Source organism: Salmo salar, chromosome ssa05, assembly GCF_905237065.1.
Source record: "Salmo salar chromosome ssa05, Ssal_v3.1, whole genome shotgun sequence".
NCBI lineage: Eukaryota > Metazoa > Chordata > Actinopteri > Salmoniformes > Salmonidae > Salmo > Salmo salar.
The window spans coordinates 53313352-53334448 of NC_059446.1; the positions used below are offsets into that span (position 1 = coordinate 53313352).

The following is a 21097-nucleotide window of genomic DNA, read 5'->3' on the forward strand; positions in this document are numbered from 1 at the left end:
TACTCAGTACTTTGTTGAAGCACCTTTGTCAGCGACTACAGCCTCGAGTCTTCGACAAGCTTGGCACATCTGTATTTGGGGAGTTTCTCCAATTCTTCTCTGCAGATCCTCTCAAGCTCTGTCAGGTTGGATGGGAGCATCGCTGCACAGCTATTTTCAAGTCTCTCCAGAGATGTTTGATCAGGTTCAAGTCCGGACATTCAGAGACTTGTCTTGAAGCCACTCCTGCGTTGTCTTGGCTATGTGCTTAGGGTCGTTGTCCTGTTGGTGTCACGGTTGTCGACAGGAGAAGCGGACCAAAGTGCAGCGTGTGTGTCGTTCCACATTTTATTTACACTGTGAAACTAAGCAATACATAAATAAACTGAATGACAAAACAACAAACCGTGACACAGAGGTGAAACATACACTACTCAAAATGAATCTCCCACAAACCCAGGTGGGACAAACACCAACTTAAATATGACCTCCAATTAGAGACAACGATGACCAGCTACTTCTAATTGGAGATCATCCCAAACAAAGCCCAACATAGAAATACAAAACTAGAACATAACAACATAGAAAAAACTAAACTAGAACCCCCCCTGTCACGCCCTGACCTACTCTACCATAGAAAATAACAGCTTACTATGGTCAGGACGTGACAGTTGGAAGTTGAACCTTCGTCCAGTCTGAGGTCTTGAGCGCTCTGGAGCAGGTTTTCATCAAGGATCTCTCTGTAGTTTGCTCCGTTCATCTTTCCCTCAATCCTGACTAGTCTCCCAGTCCATACCGCTGAAAACCGCCCCCACAGCATGATGCTCCCACCACCATGCTTCCTTGTAGGGATGGTGCCAGGTTTCCTCCAGACGTAACACTTGGCAGGGCTGTCATGTGCCTTTTACCTAGAAGTGGCTTCCGTCTGGCCACTCTAGCATAAAGGCCTGATTGGTGGAGTGCTGCAGAGATGGTTGTCCTTCTGGAAGATTCTCCCATCTCCACAGAACTCTGGAGCTCCTTCAGAGTGACCATCGGGTTGTTGGTCACCTCCCTGACCAAGGCCCTTCTCCCCCGATTTCTCAGTTTGGCCAGGAGGCCAGCTCTAGGAAGAGTCTTGGTGGTTCCAAACTTCTTCCATTTAAGAATGATGGAGGCCACTGTGTTCGTAGGGACCTTCAATGCTGCAGACATTTTTTTGGTGTCCTTCCCCATATCTGTGCCTCGACACAATCCTGTCGTCTCGGAGCTCTACAGGCAATTCCTTCGACCTTATGGCTTGGTCTTTGCTCTGACATGCACTGTCAACTGTGGGACCTTATATAGACAGGTGTGTGCCTTTCCAAATCATGTCCAATCAATTGAATTTACCACAGATGGACTCCAATCAAGTTGTAGAAACATCTCAAGGATAGTTAATGGAAACAGGATGTACCTGAGCTCAATTTTGAGTCTCATAGCAAAGAGTCTGAATATGGTATTAATTTGCAGTAAAATAAAAAAAAAATGTTTTGCTTTGTCATTATGGGGTATTGTGTGTAGATTGAGGAGGGAAAGTATTTATTTAATACATTTTAGAAAAGCCTGTAACGTAACACAATGTGGAAAAAGTAAAAGGCTCTGAATACTTTCCGAATGCACTGTACATTCTATTAATGCAAGGAAAACCATTCCACTCGTCCATATTTAAACATACAGTACAGCTAACCACACATTGGACCGGAGTCTTCCTGTCTTATCAGCACTTATCAGCCCAACAACGACTTATCAGCCCAGATCACTTTGCCTCAATTAGGTGCGTGTGCCGAAGAACAAATGGAAAAAGCTGACCTCAACGCTGGTTTCCATTAGATTTTTTGTGTCTGCGCAGGAGGAGCCATATGTCATGCTTAAGAAGTCTGACAAGGCGCTGGTGGGCAACGACCGTTTCGAGGGATTCTGTATCGACCTGCTCAAGGAGCTGGCCAGCATCCTGGGCTTCACCTACGAGATCCGCCTGGTGCCTGATGGGAAGTACGGATCGCAGGACGACAAGGGCCAGTGGAACGGCATGATCAAGGAGCTGATGGAACACGTGAGTTGGACTATCATTTACCTTCTGACTGTTACTATTACTGTCTTACTATTGCTTATAGCTGGTGTTCAACATTGTAAATTATTAGATGTTTTGACTACAGATTCAATAATTTAGTTCTGAGACAAACCTGTTTCAAATCATTTGTCTTGTTTGTTGGGACCCTGTTTTTGTCTGTTAGAATCTGATTTGAAACTTATCACAATCAAACTTAATGTGTTTTTTTTTACAACAAATATAAGGATTTAAGACATACTATGAAGAATAAAAGTATAGCAACATATTAAAGTTGCCTTTGATGAAAGCATCAAAGGCTGATAAAATATAGCTGACATTGACAACAAGGACAGTGCCCTGCTAGTCTGTTGAGAGTGTCCCTCCCCATCGCCCTCTCCTTGTCCTCAGCCCCCCTGGTCAACGATGTGCTCGGCTGGAAAAGTTGTAATAGCTTAAGTGGCATTTAGAGAAGGGAGAGGGTGGGAGTTGGACGGTTCGAGTCAATGGCTAGGTGCAGAAAGGGTTAGGAAAGGTGGGCTAGTGCCGCAGCACTTAATCTCTACCATAGTCAGATCCAGGTTGATATCTGTAACCTTGAGGGGGAACTAAGAGATTAAGGCAGGAAATGTTGCTTATAGAAATACATGCTTTCTTCTTAATGAACAGTAAAGATAGGCTACGCATGTATGTTATTGCAGCTTACTATTTTTTTTATATTATTTTTTTATCATTATCATTATTGTATTCTGCATTGTTTGAAGGGCCTGTATAAGTAAGCATTTCACTGTTAGTATACACATGTTGTTTACGAAGCATGCGACAATAAAAAGTCGATTTCATTTGATTTGACAGAGTTGAATGTTACCAATAGACACTATCTAGACAATAGCCTGGATATACACACTGATTTCAGTCTTTCACTTTTGTTTTACGGGAAACAATGTGATTCAGTCTGGGCTTCAAAGCTATCTAGACAATACAGTAGAGCACATTTGAAAACAACAAAGCAAGTTTCAGACCACCTGTATCTATCTCCATTCATATATCCCATGCTGTGAAATGTACTTTGTACTGTAGCCAGTGCACTCCAACACATTTGCCCCCTATAGTGTGTTATGGGCAACATATACTTAGTACAATGCAGATTAATTCAAGCGGTCCTCCATGTTTTGATTTATGGTTTGAGTTCACTCTCAGCAGTTCCTCACAGTTAAATAGTTGGCTGAAGAGGTCTCTGTGCCCAGTAATTCCTAAACACTTATCTTGGCTTTGGTAGAAATGAGGATGCTTCCTGATGTTTTCTACAGTTCTACTGTATTTGGGTCTATTGCTTCCATGAGAGTAATGTCAGCTGATAGTAGAGTAATCAAGAACACCAATGTTCCATTCAGATATTACGTACTGTAGGTCTGCCTATTATCCTCATCATGTTTGTAGAATACAGTAATATAGGACTAGGTTTTGATCTAGTATGTTCCTTGCACAGTATGTAAAGGGTAAGTGTGCTATAGACTGTCTCCCTGTGCTACTGCTCTTTATTTGAATAGCCTACACAGCATCACCACTGCTACAGTGTATGGATTTATTTAGCTGGTTCTATTTTTTGGCTCCGAACTTTTCTTCCTCCTGTCTATACTGATAAGCTGATCTTGAATCAGCAGACAGGAAAAGGACACTTTGGAGTCAGCTCAAGAGAGCTGACCTGGGATTGCCATGAGGAACTTGGATGGATATTGGTGTCCATACAAGTAAATTGTGCGTATTGTTGTGAAATTGTTAGACATTACCTGTTAGATATTACTGCACTGTTGGAGCTAGATACACAAGCATTTCGCTACACATGCAATAACATCTGCTAAACACATGTATGTGACCAATACAATTTGATTTGACAACCTTATCCCAAGGATTGGAATCATGGCCGTGGTGCTGCATTCTGTTCATCCCAAACCAGAATCACCATGCGTCATTGGCTAATGTGCTGGCAGGTTTGACATCCAATGGAAGTCATGGATATGTTTCCGGGATGCTTTTATGCAAATGAACAGAGGTATGAGCTCAGATGACAGTGACAGCAAACAAATCTTTCTGAAAAACAAACAGAAATAGTACACGGGGAGGGGTTGCTATATTAATGGACAGTGTCAATGTTATTTATCGGTTAAATGCATTTCCTTCAGATATTTATTAACCCCCACCATACTACATTACAATGCTGCCGTTTACTATTGACAACGCACCAAACGTGTCACCTAGTTAGATTAATTAATTGGTTTAAGGAAGACAACAAGCAAAACAAAGCCGTCTGCGGTTGTTTTTAGCTGATTCATCCTGTCAGCCCACAATCTCACATAAATCATTGTTTCATTACTCAACGGTGCAGTACTCGTGTGGGTTTATTAAAAGCAGTTGTAAGCCTTCATTCATCTTTTGTAGGTCACCGAGCCCTGTCAAACAAAGAAGCAAATGTGGAATGACAAAATAAAGTCTTTGTTGTTATGTCTGATGTCAACTGATGTCAACGTGTAGGAAGGAGCGAATTGTCTCTGATTTCTAAAAACATGCATGCATGTAGCTGGGTTAGTGTTTTTATATACATTTCCTGAGATTGTACTATTGAATAAACAAAGAAAGAAGTATTGCAGTGTGTCTCACCTACAGGTCAAACTTTGTGTGCGTCACAAGAATATCTTTCTGTCTATGCATACACATGTAAATGTGCATAATATGCATGATTAATTGGCCGTTGTGTGTAAATAGAAATGGGATAAGTCTTGAATGAGAAAGAGTGTGTGTGTATTGTGGCTAATTAAATAGAAAAAGCCTTCCGTGCCCATGTGCAGCATAGCGGCCGTTATTTTCCTCAGAGTCGTTAAAGCCCACTACAAAGTCAAAGGGCATTGTGGGAAAGGCGTTAAATTATGCAACAGGTCATGTTAAACTTGATTTAGTCACAATAGATGATCCAATTAATCACGATGTTGATGCCAGTATTAATAGCGAGCTTAACACATCATTTGTTTCTGTTCAATTAATCTCTTGCGCCGACAGATACACAGGAAGGTTACGGCGAAACCAATGCACGCCACGGCAAGCCACGCATCTCATTGTCTACATGTAGAGATAGCAGACTGGATTTGGGACCTTGGCAAGATATTGGATTGAAAAAGGGCTTTATTTGCAGTCCTAGGCACGTACATGCACGTGGGTCTCTATCTGAGGGTCGCAGACCTGATTGGTTTTACAGTGGAACGCGGAGGGGGTTTTGACTACTGAGGGCGGGATAGTGGTCAGAGCTGTCATTTTGACGGACGGGCAGCATGACTTTCAATTGCATCAACAACCACAGCTACATTATTCTGCTACATTATAGTGTTTTTGTGCTTTAGAATGCTACTTGAAGGATTGGATGATGTTATAGTAATGCAAATTCCATTATCACTCTGCAATCCTTTGCTATTCAAGTGGGACGTACTGTAGAGTCAGACGATGGAATTACCCGGGACTACATTTCTCTAGTCATATATGCAAATTGAAACAGTGGTGGACAATGAGGCAGTTGGAGCACCGTATGCAAATCTTTGTAAAACAATCATCGAGTTAAGAGGTACAGGAAATGTGGCGAACTGTGTCATTTGTGAGGCAAATGCTCTCCGGCGCTGTCCAAGATTATCATTCAATACACCTATAAGACTAAATAATCAAACCCCTCAAACGTTAAAACCAGTAAATGTCAAGGGACTGCAGGTAACACAGATTGTTATAGATTGTTACAGTTAACCTCTGATGGGAGTGTTGATCTAGGTGTAATTGTATGTATCCTACAGAATGTCATCAGGGGTGGTAGTATGAAGGTAGCACAGCTCTAAGCTTACAATACCATCTGCACGCCCACAGATAACACAGAGCCATGTGGCACTCAGCAGGGTACTATCACACGCGTGGACTCGGCAATACGTGTCTAAGCAGAAAATAGCCGTGCAGCGTGTATATTAGCCCACCATAGGGTTGGCTGAGATTGGCTGGGATCACCTGCTGCTAGGTCTTCCGGTTGAGTGGCAGCTAGCTTGAAAAGCGGCGGTCGGCGGCAGAGAACAGAGGAAGCGGGTGTGCGTTGTAAACGAAAATGTTTAATGAGGGCACAGTGGATTGCACCACATGACAGATTTCCTGTGCCCACACGGTCTCTTTGTTAAGCTTTCTTGTGTTTAGCCACCACAGTGTTGGCCACAGGCACAGGTATAATCCAAACAGTCACACGCAGAGTTCGACCATTTTCTTAAACTGACCCCCATTGACTGCTCTGAATGTTAGAACAGTTATTTGTCATTTTGTTGGAAGGGGGGAGTGACTGAGCTGTGGTAGTGACAGCAAAGAAAATATGTCAATGACACCACAGAAGCATTTTCTTTTCAAATGTTGGTGGTTATTGTTCTACATTGTAATGGCAGCATGTCAGCTAAGCAAATAAATGAAGGGGCTTGAAGGGCATTGCCAGCCTTGTCCATACATTACAAATTACAAAACAAATTACAGTATGTCTTTGATTGTCCAAATAATGTTGGGTTGGGTAGTACAGATCAGCTACATTTGTTCCTTGGAATACTTATGAGCATGTTCTTTATAATGAGCAGGGTTCTGGTAATTCAGACGTTCATATGATCTACAGAACTAGACATCCTCCACACTTGCCAATGTACACACCAATACCTAATTTAACTGACCTCCATCAGGGACATTCTGGTGCTAGCACACTGAGCGCTGTTCCTCTGCCACCACTCAAAAAGGAAGAAAAAGAGATTGGCCCAAACCCCATTGTGAGTTTCCTTCGGTTCCGAGGAAGGGAGTTATCCAAGCGTGAACCAAGCAGCTGGTTTCATTAATCTCCTGTCCAACCCTAATGTGTTGGAGGTGTGGGGGGAGGCAATGTAAATGGTGACCTTCTGAATATGCAGCCAGACGCAAAATCATGGGCCGCAACGTTCGCCGTCAGACCCTGCCAGGGCAGTATCTCAGAGAGCTATATTAGGCTAGTCAGAAGGCACCAGGCTCCAGATAGTGGGGGCATGGGGAGAAGCTGGTGGGAAAGCATGTGGGAATGTTTCTTGTGATTCATTGGGGCAGGTGTTCATAATTCCTTATGTAGAGAGCAACAACAAAAAAGATTGGAGAAAAATTGGAGGGAGGGGGCAACCTGTGTTCTCCACTAAATTACTTTAGTGTAAAGTTCAACATAACTTTTATTTGATCAAATGATGTCATATGTTACAGGACTTAATGCAGTGCCTTGCAAAAGTATTCATCCCCCTTGGCGTTTTTCCTATTTTGTTGTATTACAACCTGTAAATTAAATAGATTTTTATTTGGATTTCATGTAATGGACATACACAAAATAGTCCAAATTGGTGAAGTGAAATAAAAAAAATACCTTGTTTAAAAATTCAAATACAATTTTAACTGAAAAGTTGTGCGTGCATATGTATTCACCACCTTTGATATGAAGCCCCTAAATAGGATCTGGTGCAACCAATTACCTTCAGAAGTCACATAATTAGTTAAATAAAGTCCACCTGTGTGCAATCTGTGTCACATAATCTCAGTATATGTACACCTGTTCTGAAAGGTCCCAGAGTCTGCAACACCACTAAGCAAGGGGCACCACCAAGCAAGGTCTCCAAACAGGTCAAGGACAAAGTTGTGGAGAAGTACAGATCAGGGTTGAGTTATAAAAAAATATCTGAAACTGAAAATCCCACAGAGCACCATTAAATCCATTATTAAAAAATGGAAAGAATACGGCACCACAACAAACCTGTCAAGAGAGGGCCACCCACCAGGCAAGGAGGGCATTAATCAGAGAGGCAACAAAGAGACCAAAGTTAACCCTGAAGGAGCTGCAAAGCTCCACAGCGGAGATCGGAGTATCTGTCCATAGGACCACTTTAAGCCTTACACTCAACAGAGCTGGGCTTTACGGAAGAGTGGCCAGAAAAAAGCCATTGCTTAAAGAAAGAAATAAGCAAACACGTTTGGTGTTTGCCAAAAGGCATGTGGGAGACTCGCCAAACAAATGGAAGAAGGTACTCTGGTCAGATGAGACTAAAATTGAGCTTTTTGGCCATTAAGGAACATGCTATGTCTTGCGCAAACCCAACACCTTTCATCACCCTGAGAACAACATCCCCACAGTGAAGCATGGTGGTGGCACCATCATGCTGTGGGGATGTTTTTCATTGACAGGGACTGGGAAACTGGTCAGAATTGAAGGAATGATGGATGACGCTAAATACAGGGAAATTCTTGAGGGAAACCTGTTTCAGTCTTCCAGAGATTTGAGACTGGGATGGAGGTTCACCTTCCAGCAGGACAATGACCCTAAGCATACTTCTAAAGCAACACTCGATTGGTTAAGAGGAAACATTTAAATGTCTTGGAATGGCCTAGTCAAAGCCCAGACCTCAATCCAATAGAGAATATGTAGTATGACTTTGCTGTACACCAGCGGAACCCATCCAACTTGAAGGAGCTGGAGCAGTTTTGCCTTGAAGAATGGGCAAAAATCCCAGTGGCTAGATGTGTCAAGCTTGTAGAGACATACCTCAAGAGACTTGCAGCTGTAGTTGCTGCAAAAGGTGTCTCTACAAAATTATTGACTTTGTGGGGGTTGAATAGTTATGCACGCTCAAGTTTTCCGTTTTTTTTTTTGTCTTATTTGTTTTATAATAAAAAAATATTTAGCATCTTCAAAGTGGTAGGCATGTTGTGTAAATCAAATGATTTCAAACCCCCCAAAAATCTATTTTAATTCCAGGTTGTAAGGCAACAAAATAGGAAAAATGACAAGCGGGTGAATACTTTCGCAAGCCACTGTACTTGTTATGAAACTAACAATGTGTTTTATTTTCCTCAAACTGGTTTTCAAGTTTCATGTACCTTTTTGATGTAACAACAATGGTTCATGCAGATCTATGATTTTCAAAAATACCTGAAGAACATATGAAAGTACCAGCAAAAGAAGCTCAAATCAAATGTTAGTCACATGCGCCAATCTACAAGTGTAGACTTTACTGTGAAATGCTTACTTACGAGTCCTTTCCCAATAATGCAGTTAAAAAGTAAGAAAATGAACAAATGCATACAAATAAAATAGTAATAAAATAACACTACAATAACAATAATGCGGCTATATACAGGCTATATACAAGGATTACCGGTACCGAGTCAGTGTACTGGGGTACGAGGTAGTTGGGTGATTTATTGAGGTAATATGTACATGTAGGTTTGGTTAGGTGAATGATTGATTGAAGCACTATGTGCATGTATTGTAGGTAGGGGGTGAAAAGCACAAAGTCCGGGTAGCTGTTTAATTAACTGTTCAGCAGTCTTATGACTTTGGGGTAAGAAAGGTAATAAAGTTAGCAAAAGGGTCTGATTGTTTGACTGATCGTCCCTTCTCTTGTCTCACCTACAGAGAGCCGACTTGGCTGTGGCCCCTCTTACCATTACCTACCTGCGTGAGAAGGTCGTGGACTTCTCCAAGCCCTTCATGAGCATGGGCATCAGCATCCTGTATCGCAAGCCCAACACCACCAACAACGGCTTCTTCTCCTTCCTCAACCCCATGACCCCTGACATCTGGGTCTATATCCTGCTGGCCTACCTAGGCGTCAGCTGTGTCCTCTTCGTCATCGCTAGGTGAGTCCCAGACCTGTCTTGGCTACGTCCTGTTCTGCCTGTCTGTGTGTGTTTGTGTTTATTGAACTTTATTGAGAGTGATATATTTTGTTTATTCTACTTGTAGAGCTAAGTTACAGTTGCAGGCACTAAAAAGTTAGATAAAAAAATTATTTGCACAGCGATATAGTTTCTTGTGACAACACTGTCTCTCACTAGGAGAGCACCATGTTGAACATGCCAAAACCACGGCGCAACCTAACATTTTAATGCCCGCAACTGTGTATGGTTGCAGCTATGTGGAAATGTTTTATCTGGGTAGATATAATGCACAAAAGGAGGCTGGCCAATCCGAATCTCTGCAGAACTGAGTCAGTCAATGATCGTCTCAAGTGATTCCATCATTTGGGGATAAGGAGAGGTCTCTACTCGGCAGTAGGTCCATGTTCAATTGGTACAAGTCCAACATTTTGTGTGAGCTGGTGGGTAGTGATCAAGGCAGTTATGTCAGCGTGGGCTCTCTGTGGAGCCCAGCAGTGGAAGAAAAGGATGAGAGTAGAAAACCACCAGCGAAGTTATGCTCTCCAATTCAAAGCGTTTCCTGTATAATTTCTCTGCAGTTGTAATGCTTCTTTGAACAACTTTCATCTTTGAAATGTATAGAAATAAATACCTGCCGATACCTGGGAAAATACATTTGATAATAATAAAAAATAATGTCCCTCATGACATTTACCTGTGCTTGTTATCATTTCCACATTCCCCACAAATCATTGAAAATCATTGAAAGTTGAACTTATTAGTAAATGCATGAAATTAGTATAGATTGAGATCATTGAAGAGTATCTCAGATTTTTTAAATATTTCCCTATGTGTTCCTGAGATTTTGTGGCATTCTTTACATAAAAGAGAAAGAAAAGAATCCATGTGCCACTTACAGGCATCCTCCTCGCCTTGGGTGGTCATTGTCACTGCTTCTCACCGCTTCCTGGTGCCTCCAAATGCAGAGTGGTGCTTGAGGAAGTTCGGAGAATGTGGAGCTTTTGAACGGGCTTGGGGTTCTGAGAGGAGCCAGCTGCACTCCTCAAACCTCTTCCATTATGTCTTGAGACAAGCTCACAAGCTCGTTTTAGCACCCTGTTCTATAAGTATAACTAGAAAAGAATCTCTGACTGTTGCATCATTCTTTGGAGACCTGCCTAGAAAGCGAGCACAAGTGATTTGAGCCAAAATAAGGCTCGAATAGCAGTTTGATGTATGGGTGCTTGAGATGTTAGAAAAAACAGAACGCTTTGACGAAAGAGGCAAATGTATGTGTCCAATATCAGGTAGGCACGTACTGTACTGATAGTCTATAGTTTAAAACAATTCAGACAACTTTGAAGTCAAAAGCTTTTCTGGACAATCACGATCCATGTCACTGAGCAGGCACTCATGAGAAGAGAACTATGAAAGCACTAAACCTTATGTTTTGCCACAGCCATCTTGGAATCCATGACTATAGGTCAACAATATGGGAAACCTACTCGAGTGCTTACAGAAGCGTGAAAACAGAAAATGAATCACAAGCAACCATGCTCTAAGTACGAAAGAGAAAACATTGAGCGGTGCCCGGCAGAGTATATGCACTTGCCTTACCAGTGCTCTTAAAACCTGGGATCTCTTTAAGGATGTAACTAGTGGGGTAGAAATCATCACAAGCTTCAATGCTGCAATACACTATCCAGGAACTGGAAAATATATCTTTGAAATTCCATAAGATAAAAATGGGCATTGGAATACAGATTACAAAATAAGACTTATTCTATACCATGCCAATGTTGATAAGAACTTACGCTCTAGCAAGTGTGTAATAATGGAGTTTTTCCCCAGTCATCCTTATCTTTTCAAATAGCAACACATTGGCCAAGTTTCAATTTCTTTGAGTTACCGCTTCAGGTGCTTCTGCTGTCTGTCTAGCTGCTCGAGAATGAGGGAGAGGCGAGGGTTTGCTTTCTGAATCTCATTCAGGCTATTTAGAGGACTGATTTTTCTGAGAGATTGTTGCATCATTAGAGTGTGACCAGATTTAATGAAATGCACAAAGATTTTGGAATTAAAATATGACGTCATGGTTTTACAACCATCCATTTAGTTTTTAAATTACGGTGCGTGACATGGTTCAATGCGCCAATAAATCAGCACAATCTACTTTTTTGTTTTTAAAATTGTCTGCTTAAATTGTGTTCATGTATACTGTACATACTGTGCTAATGACGATACAAAAATATTGTAACATAGAGCAATGAACAATACAGAGAATTTGTTTAACAACGAATTTGTATTAAGTGCATGGATGCCGCCATCTTTAAACACCTTCCCCATTAAATGGAGGCAAATGGAGATGCAAAGCGTTCCATTAAATCAGGCATTCCCCAGGGGTACGGGCAATGCCAATGTCTTCACATTTTCGGACAGTACATTTTATATTTTACAACGGGGCTATACATTTGGGTGAGGTTTTTTTCTTGCCTGAGTAGCCTCGTTTCACTGCCAAAAATAAAATTAAACCATCTAGTGTTCAGCAAAATAACAACACAATGTCAAATACAGGTAGCCTAGTCAAATAATTAACATCCAATCACATTAACCGTTACTCTCTCACGGGAAACCTTCACTCTTGCGCAGGCATTTAAAACATGAAAATGTGTAATTATAAGCCACGGGAGTTTTTTGAGCGAGAATAAAGACAACTTTCGAGTAGTAAGACATGTATAAAAGCAACAGATACCATTAATAAGAGGTGAGCTACCGAGTGGCTAGGACAGGCAAGCCCAATACTATTGTGGGGGACTTAATTCTTCCTGCTTCGGCGGATATGGCTAGGACAATGCTGGTCGAAAAGGCCCAAAAAACTATACAGACATTGCTTCATCAAACAACACTTTTTCACGACACATCAGTTACATGGCAGGATATGTTTTGAAACAATTACTGCTTCGCATACAAGCCAGTGAATTCTATTCGTTACAGCTGGATGAGTCAGACGTGGCAGGCCTGGCACATCTCCTGGTATATGTCCGTTACGTTTATGGGGTGTCAATTAAGGAAGACATCCTCTTCTGAAAACCACTGGAAACCAGGACAACATGAGAGGATATTTTTAAAGTACTGCACATCTTTGTGACATCAAATGGACTTTGGTGGTCAAGATGTGTTGCTATCTGTACTGATGGCGCAAAAGCCATGACAGGGAGACATAGTGGAGTGGTAACGCGCGTGCAAACGCTTGCTCCCGACGCCACTTGGGTACACTGCAGCATCCACCGATAGGCTCTTGCTGCCAATGGAGTGCCTCACAGTTTGAAAGACATTTTGGACACTACAGTGAAAATGGTTAACTTTGTTAAAGCAAGGCCCCTGACCTCTCGTTTATTTTCTGCATTATGCAATGATATGGGCAGCAACCATGTAACGCTTTTACAACATACAGAAGTGTGCTGGTTATCAAGGGGCAAGGTATAGACATGTTTTTTTGAATTGAGAGATGAGCTTAAAGTTTTCTTTACTGACCATAATTTTCACTTGTCTGACCGCTTGCATGATGATGAGTTTCTCACACGACTGGCCTATCTGGGTGATGTTTTTTCTCACCTGAGTGGTCTGAGTCTAGTATTACAGGGACTCCCCACAACTATATTCAATGTGCAGGACAAAATTGAGGCTATGATTAAAAAGTTGTAGCTCTTTTCTTTCTGCATTAACAAGGACAACACACAGGTCTTTCCATCATTGTATGATTTTTTTGTGTGCAAATGAACTCAAGCTTACGGACAATGTCAAATGTGATATAGTGAAGCACCTGAGTAAGCTGGGTGCGCAATTACACAGGTACTTTCCCGAAACGGACGACACAAACAATTGGATTCGTTATCCCTTTCATGCCCTGCCTCCAGTCCACTTACCGATATATGAACAAGAGAGCCTCATCGAAATTGCAACAAGCTGTTCTGTGAAAATGTAATTTAATCAGAAGCCACTGCCAGATTTCTGGAGAGGGCTGCGCTCCGAGTTTCTTGTCTTGGCAACTGATGCCCTTTGCAACCACATACCTATGTGAGAGTGGATTCTCGGCCCTCACTAGCATGAAAACTAAATACAGGCACAGACTGTGTGTGGAAAATGATTTAAGACTAAGACTCTCTCCAATACAACCCAACATTGCAAAGTTATGTGCATCCTTTCAAGCATACCCTTCTCATTAACCTGTGGTGAGTTATTCACCCTTTTTGATGAACAAATAAGGTTTTATATGTAAAATGGCTAAATAAAGAGCAAAATTATTGAATATTATTATATTATTATTATTTGTGCCCTGGTCCTATAAGAGCTCTTTGTCACTTCCCATGAGCCGGGTTGTGACAAACTCACATTCATTCTTATGTTTAATAAATCGTGTGTGTGTGTGTGTGTGTGTGTGTGTGTGTGTGTGTGTGTGTGTGTGTGTGTGTGTGTGTGTGTGTGTGTGTGTGTGTGTGGCAGGCTTTCAATGATGGAAAAAAACAACATTAGAGAGTGCGCTGACCCTGGTGCTAGAGGGGTACGCAGCTGGAGGTTGAATGTTTGAAGGGGTACGGGACTATAAAAAGTTTGGGAAGCACTGCATTAAATAAACTAATGTATCGTAAGACACTTTATTGACACTGTATATGATCCTCACACACAAATATCGCTCAAAGTAAATGTCACAGTGACTGACGAGGTAAAAATAGAGCATTGGCATTTGACATCCAACTTAAAGGTCTTGATTTAGTTTCTTCTTTTTGAAAATAGACTATTTTCGGGATCATTTTCGGTCATACTTTATTTGGATAATCTGTAGAGCATCATACTATCAACAAACTATTTGTTGATAGCAGCTGCTTGCTAAGGTTACGGTTAGGGTTAGGTTTAGAATAAGGGTAAGGGTTAAGATTAGGTTTAGTGCTAGGGTTAGTAGATATTAAGTTTAAAATGTTACTGATGGACTATCAAAATATAGAGTTACCTTATTTTCTCCACTCATTGGCCAACTTTCACGAAAGTCAGTAAATAGAAGCAGCATATTTTAAGAAGAGTTGCTATCTTGCTTTCGAAGGATCTAAGCCTCCTCTTCCTCTCCTCTGACAGCAAAACACCCCGAATAAATCAGATCGTATTTGAAAATATTTTCCAAATTAATTTCAGGAAGGGAAATCACTGACATTTAGCATGTTTTATCTCTCCATCAGCCTTTAAAAGTGACTGTTTCATCTATATTAAAGGATTTATGGTGTGCAGCACCTTGAAAAGAGGTTACACTAAATGGCAGAGGACATGGATCCACGGGCTTCACAGGTTTTATACTACTACATTTTCAGCGTTGCATGCCTCACGTTCTATCACAAAATGACATTTCAATATCTGTCGTCCTGAAAGTGGCATTTTTGTGTACAGTTGGCTACCTTTGAGCACAGAGATATATAAAGGTACGGCAAACTTTTTGATTTGAACAGGGTTGACAGACAGCTATCATCAAGGACACATAAGAGCACGTTAACACAACTGACAAATGCTATGTCAAATGTACCACTAACAATCAATTTACTGAAAACAATACATGTGGACATCTTTACAGCGAGTAAAAAGCCATATGAAAATATGTCTCCTTTTGCACCCTGTAATTTGTGCCCACAGTTGCACAGTTCTTTAGGGACACCGTAGGCTAACACTTCATGGGTGGTTTTGTCAGGCGAAATTCAGGTTAAGTGCTAGGCTCAAGGACACATCAGGAGTGCTCTATCCAGCGGAGAGCATTCGATGCAGAGAACTAGAATGTATTATTAAGCACAGCTTCTGTTCCGGTCTTATTAGAACCAATTTGAGATGCATTACTATGGTTGAAACCCAAAAGCCACAGGATTACTGGCCAAGAGCATGAAATGAATCCAAGATAGGTATACCCATGCATAAAACATGTAAACTTGGGAGCCATATTTCAGATCTGTTTAAATCCCTATATTACCCCCCCATCCCCATATTACAGTATGAACACAGTTATATCATTGATTATTAAACTGCTTTGAGTCATAGTTTTCCTTCAAACTAATTTTTCTCTTTGTATATAATTTCTATATGCAAACATTGGTGGCTACATGAGTATCCGTTATTTCTATATTGATATTGATGTTGGTGAGAAAGGGATTGAATTCTAATGCACATTATCTCTTTCCCCATGCCTCATCAGGGTTAACTGAGCCCCACAGTAACAATACACTATTATGCCGAAATTGTGGTACACTGGAGCCTTTGTTCCTGATATCATTCTCCACCTGTCTCCCTGTAGATTCAGTCCATACGAATGGTACGACGCCCATCCCTGCAATCCCGGATCCGATGTGGTGGAGAACAACTTCACCCTCCTTAACAGCTTCTGGTTCGGTGTGGGCTCCCTCATGCAGCAAGGTATGGTATAGCCTAGTTTATTCCCTCTTTCACCTGTCAAAAGCAACAGTCCCCCCTCCACTCCCTTCCTCCTCTGCGCAGCCACCCTCCCTCTCTTCACCTCTTTAACTGACAAGCTACCTAATTTCCATTGTTTTAGAATACACTTGCCTGTCAGGAACAACTGCAGCTCAGACGTACATTACAAAAGAAAGCTGTTGTCACCTCCCTGCCTGCTCATAGAAACAGGAGTGGTGAGAGAAAGTAGGTGTCAAACACCTGTCAGAATGTGGCAGGTAAAGACAGAAAACACGGTTGCATTTGTTTCCCCCATAACACAGCTGTTTGTGTTTTGGGACGAAAGGGTAAGTTGGAGAACGTGTCTGACAAATGCCAGCTGTCACTCCTCGCTGGCGTTGGCTATGGCCACAAGGTTGACGTTTATATTGTTGTGTTTCCCCGAGTCCTCTTTCCAAAGACCCACTATCTCTATACCCTCCACACAGCTCAGCTCTCGGGACAAATTACATTTTGTTAAATGCCGCTTGGGCCTTTTATGGTGCTGGAGTAGTGCATTGTCATTATTGTCCTTTATGCATCATTTCATGATATGAAAGTATGTCAATTCTCAGCATCTTTCTTATGCTAGAGCAGACAGTTAGCTTTAGTCTTTCCCCAACCCCCAAAATACCTTTTTGAATTATTCCACCTTCTGTGTAAGCTTACACAAATCTGAGGAAGGTAAGGGGAAGGACACCAAGCTAATGCGTTCGCCTCGTCCACCCTTAAAGACATTCGTAAGCAAATGGAGCCCCATAAATGCTTTGACGTAATGAAGTCAGCCGAGGATTTAAAAAAAAGAGCTACTAATAAAATGTTTAACCTCAATGTAACAAGACAAATTAGGGAGGCTCGACGAGGCTCGACGGTGGATCTCTGCCGGTAAGGAGAGCAAATGCGGCAATCCATTAAGCACAAGAGCTGTGCTCCTCGGCAGCTCTCCCACGTAGCTGCATGGTATCTCTGACAATTTGCATTGTGAGTGGAGGCTAGGAGGCTAACAGTACAATATGAGAGGGAGGAGAGGAACGAACAAAACAGAAGGAAGTTGGTGATTCATCTTTGAACAAGACTGATGGTCCTTTGTCATTGGGATGTTATGTCAACCACTTGAAACTTGAACTTAAAACTTAAACCACCTGTGTTGGTGAAGAATATTGTTCCTTTGATACTGTCCTCCTGTAAGCAGGTTAATGTTGTTCCCCCAGATGACATTACTATACAACAGGATATTTTACATCGACACAGCAAAATGGTCTAAGAGTTAACTAGGTCACTGAAAGTAAAGTGTACCGGAGGTGGTTCGCTGAACTCCACTTTGCATTATGAGTATAACCTTCCTTGATAGATAGACTTTTCATTGCCAAATCATCCCAAAGTGTCTAAAATGTCTTTTTTTTTAACTATAAAGTTATTTTTAAATGATTTGGACATCAAACACGAAAAATTATTTTATCTGGAATATTGACTTGCATTATTCTTTGGACACAAGCGCAAAAGAAAAATGCATTTGGTGACAGTAGCAAAGTTAACAAAACCAAAAGGATATCTACTTTTGGAATTTGAGTGAACTATCCCTTTGCGATCATAGCGCTAACGTGGTCCGGAATCACTTAGAACAATTACGTTAACAAGTTACAATTACTCTTTAAACATGTTGCCTTTCCCCAATCTAACTTAGTTCCCTATGATGAAGTGAGAAAAAAAAAAAACCTGCATCGTTTGCAGTTAACTAAAAAAGTAGGTCAAACATTGATTCTCTGGAAGACATTCCCACTGAAATGCGTTTTTTTTAATCCATCTCCTTATAGCAAACCTTTATACTATCTAATCAATTGATCATGTCATTTATCAATGCAGCAATAACATAGTCTTCACCCTGGAGCATCATGGGCTGCCTGCACACGTTTATCTCTGTTTAGATGGACTAGTATTGAGTAATTGTGGCACCTATGTGTTCTGTAGCCAGAGGCGGACTGGCCATCTGGCATTTCGGGCAAATGCTCAGGCTAAGGGGAATGGTGGCCGCTGCGTGAGAGAAAAAATGACCATGGAATTCAGCAGGTACTCACACTCAAACCATTAAAAGGAAAAACCATGGAGTCCGAGAAATATACTTCATTTAATTCCATGCTGGAAAGAATACAATAAGTGCCAGTGGAAAGTGCAAAAAAGTGCTATGTGTTCTGCCCTGATACAAATGGACCAAATATGTATCCGACGGGGTGCATTTTGTTATACAAACCAGACACCTTATGCTCTGCAGCCAAACTCACCGACAGTCGCTGAGGAGGAAGCCATTTCATTGACATGTTTAAAATGAAAATGGCCATGTTTGGAAGAGGAAGAACAGCCTAATAAAACAAAATCCTGCCAGCTTGTCTGTAGGAGTGAGGTGTCAAACAAAACAAGAAGAATACACAAAATGGAGAGGTGTAAAAGCAGACCTTGCATGCTTCAAAAGAGGCGCGCCCTGGGCTGTGTGAGGCTTTTCTCATGACAAACATAGTGTCTGAGGTGTCGCAAAACGGGTGAAACATGAAAATAAGTTGCTATATTGATATGCAGAATGTGTAAGGAACATAAGCTATACAAAATATTGCATTTATAGTCATGGGGGCATAGTTTTGACCTTATCTGTGTTAGTTATCTTATCCCGATATGGAGAAGAGTTTCTCAACTTGGAAAACATTTTTAGTTTTTCATGACGTTCAGTTTTTAAAAGAGATTAATAAGCAGTAACTGCCTCTGGTGTAGAGCGCGTGTTTTTATGTGATGAGGCCACGAAGGAGAGAATGTTAAGTGCAGGTAATGATTCTCACGGGAAGAGGTGCCTCCCTGATGTTAAGTTGAATCTTTGCTTGTGGGGAAAATAACATGGGGAGAAAGCCAGGGCATTGCATTTAATAGTGCTCAGTGCTTCTAAATCTTCAGAGAATTTAACTCTTGCTTTTGTCAAGGCTGTTATAAGGAGCCACGAGTAGTTATGAATGCTTTTTGCTAGTCGTATATTTTATTATGGGTGATAGAGGGTACTGTAAACACATGAATTCCACACAGGTGGATCACAGCAAATGTTTCTACTGTATGTAATATTACAAGCATCAAGAATTATCACAGAATCATCACAGTGAAATTCTTGTAATGTTTGTTTATGTCAATTAATCCCATAAGGGATGGGTTGCCAACTGGTGCTTTTACACAAAAATAAAATGCCCTTCATTCATTCAGCATCCCTGAGCCTAATACCTTTCTCAATAAAATTGCCATTTTGCCGTAGTGTGTATTTAGAGTCACATCCCCCATCCCGTAACATACTTTAGATTAGAATGTTTTGTCATAGTGTTTTGCAAGGCCTTTCACTGTACTTGTGCACATGACATTACAACTTGAAACTATGATGTCAGCACCTAGCCATTCTAGCTGCAGCAGCACCGCAGTCACTGAGATTGTGCCGCTTTGTTGACTGGAATTGCATCATTATCTTCTGCTCTGAAAGGACATTTATACTTCTTTGGCTTAGAAGACATGAAGTCCTTCTTCAAGGAGATGCACAGTGCATTGACAAGGTTTCATTTCCTCGGCAGCACTGTATGACCAATCCGTTTTTAGTATTTATTTGATTGTTCTAGGTGCTGTGCGCTCCAGCTGACAACAGCATTTTATGGCCTGGAATCCAATTGGGCCACCAGTTGTTCCAGTTCCTTACCAGTTTGACTGCTGAGCTGGGTGTCCTCCTACTCTTAAGTGATAGTTCTTACCTTAGAGTGTTACAGTACTGGCCTTGTTTGCCACCGTGTAAGCAAAGGACAAATCCAATCAAATTGGGCAAGGAAGGTTAAAAAGCTGACCACTTTACCTCCTCTCAGTGGGGTGGTTACTCTTCAAAATTACCCTCATAAATCTTCTCAGTAAAGTAGTGGAGGGCACTGAACTCAACCTCTGGTGGAGAGGTTGTTTTAGACGTCGACAGGGACAGAAAATAAAGTAGTCAAAAAGCTATTGTAAACAAGATATATGGGAATTGAACTGACAGAGGACCTCACAATGTCATATTAAATGCTGTGGGAGGCAGTCTGGCCAACCTAAGTAATTGAACATTTATGTCCTGAGACTGATAAGCCATTTTCACCCTGTCAAATGTAAGTTGTCACAAATGGATGTATGTTTATGCATGCATTATTTGTGAGGCACTGCTCAACACAATTCAAAATCACGCTAAGAAGAATACAAAACACAACATCGACACATTGTAATCTCAGAATGCACACAACAGCCCAGATAAAAGAAAGCATATAGTGCATGTATACTAGGCGAGCCATTTTACGGGTGCAGGGAACATATGGCTGTGGCAAAGGAGATGGAACATTTCAAAGGCAGAGAAAGAGCAGAATCACATTTAGATGTGACCTCTTTGTCTTGGTGACATTATTTTAATTGGACACATGCCTAGTGTCAGGGTTCTTTATGAAACCCCACATCGGAAAAAGCAAACGCGTGTCACTTTAGTATTTCAAAAACACCAGAACAGATTCCACCATCAGTTTGTGCTTTCTGTCTGTTAAGCTTGGTGGAATCAGAGTCCGCGTTCCCGGCTGACTACATTGCAGATGCATGCCAGATCTCCAGCCCAGACCACCATTACTGCTTTGATCTCCACCTGACAAGTCTGAGACAATTAAGTGTCGCACCACGCCCTTCTGGAGGAGTTTCATCCTGGGGGCTATCACTATAAGGAACAATTCTATGTAGCTTCCCTCTATGGGCAGGTGTGGGGGGGATATTATTTATGTCTGACTGTTTCTTGCTGTGTTTTATGCGTTCAAGAGGATTTTCCTCTTGTACGACATTAAGCCTGATTCTAACCTGACT

At 41.4% G+C, this 21097-nt stretch overlaps 1 protein-coding gene across 1 annotated transcript in view; it reads left to right on the plus strand.

Annotated features, from left to right (window-relative positions):
• The window catches only part of LOC106605119 (glutamate receptor ionotropic, kainate 3), a 120792-nt gene that overhangs the window by 88283 nt on the left and 11412 nt on the right, over positions 1 to 21097 (plus strand). The window contains exons 10-12 of the mRNA XM_045718370.1: positions 1850 to 2053; positions 9522 to 9745; positions 16068 to 16186. Of these exons, the coding sequence (XP_045574326.1) occupies positions 1850 to 2053; positions 9522 to 9745; positions 16068 to 16186 (547 nt within the window). The remainder of the gene's footprint in view (positions 1 to 1849; positions 2054 to 9521; positions 9746 to 16067; positions 16187 to 21097) is intronic.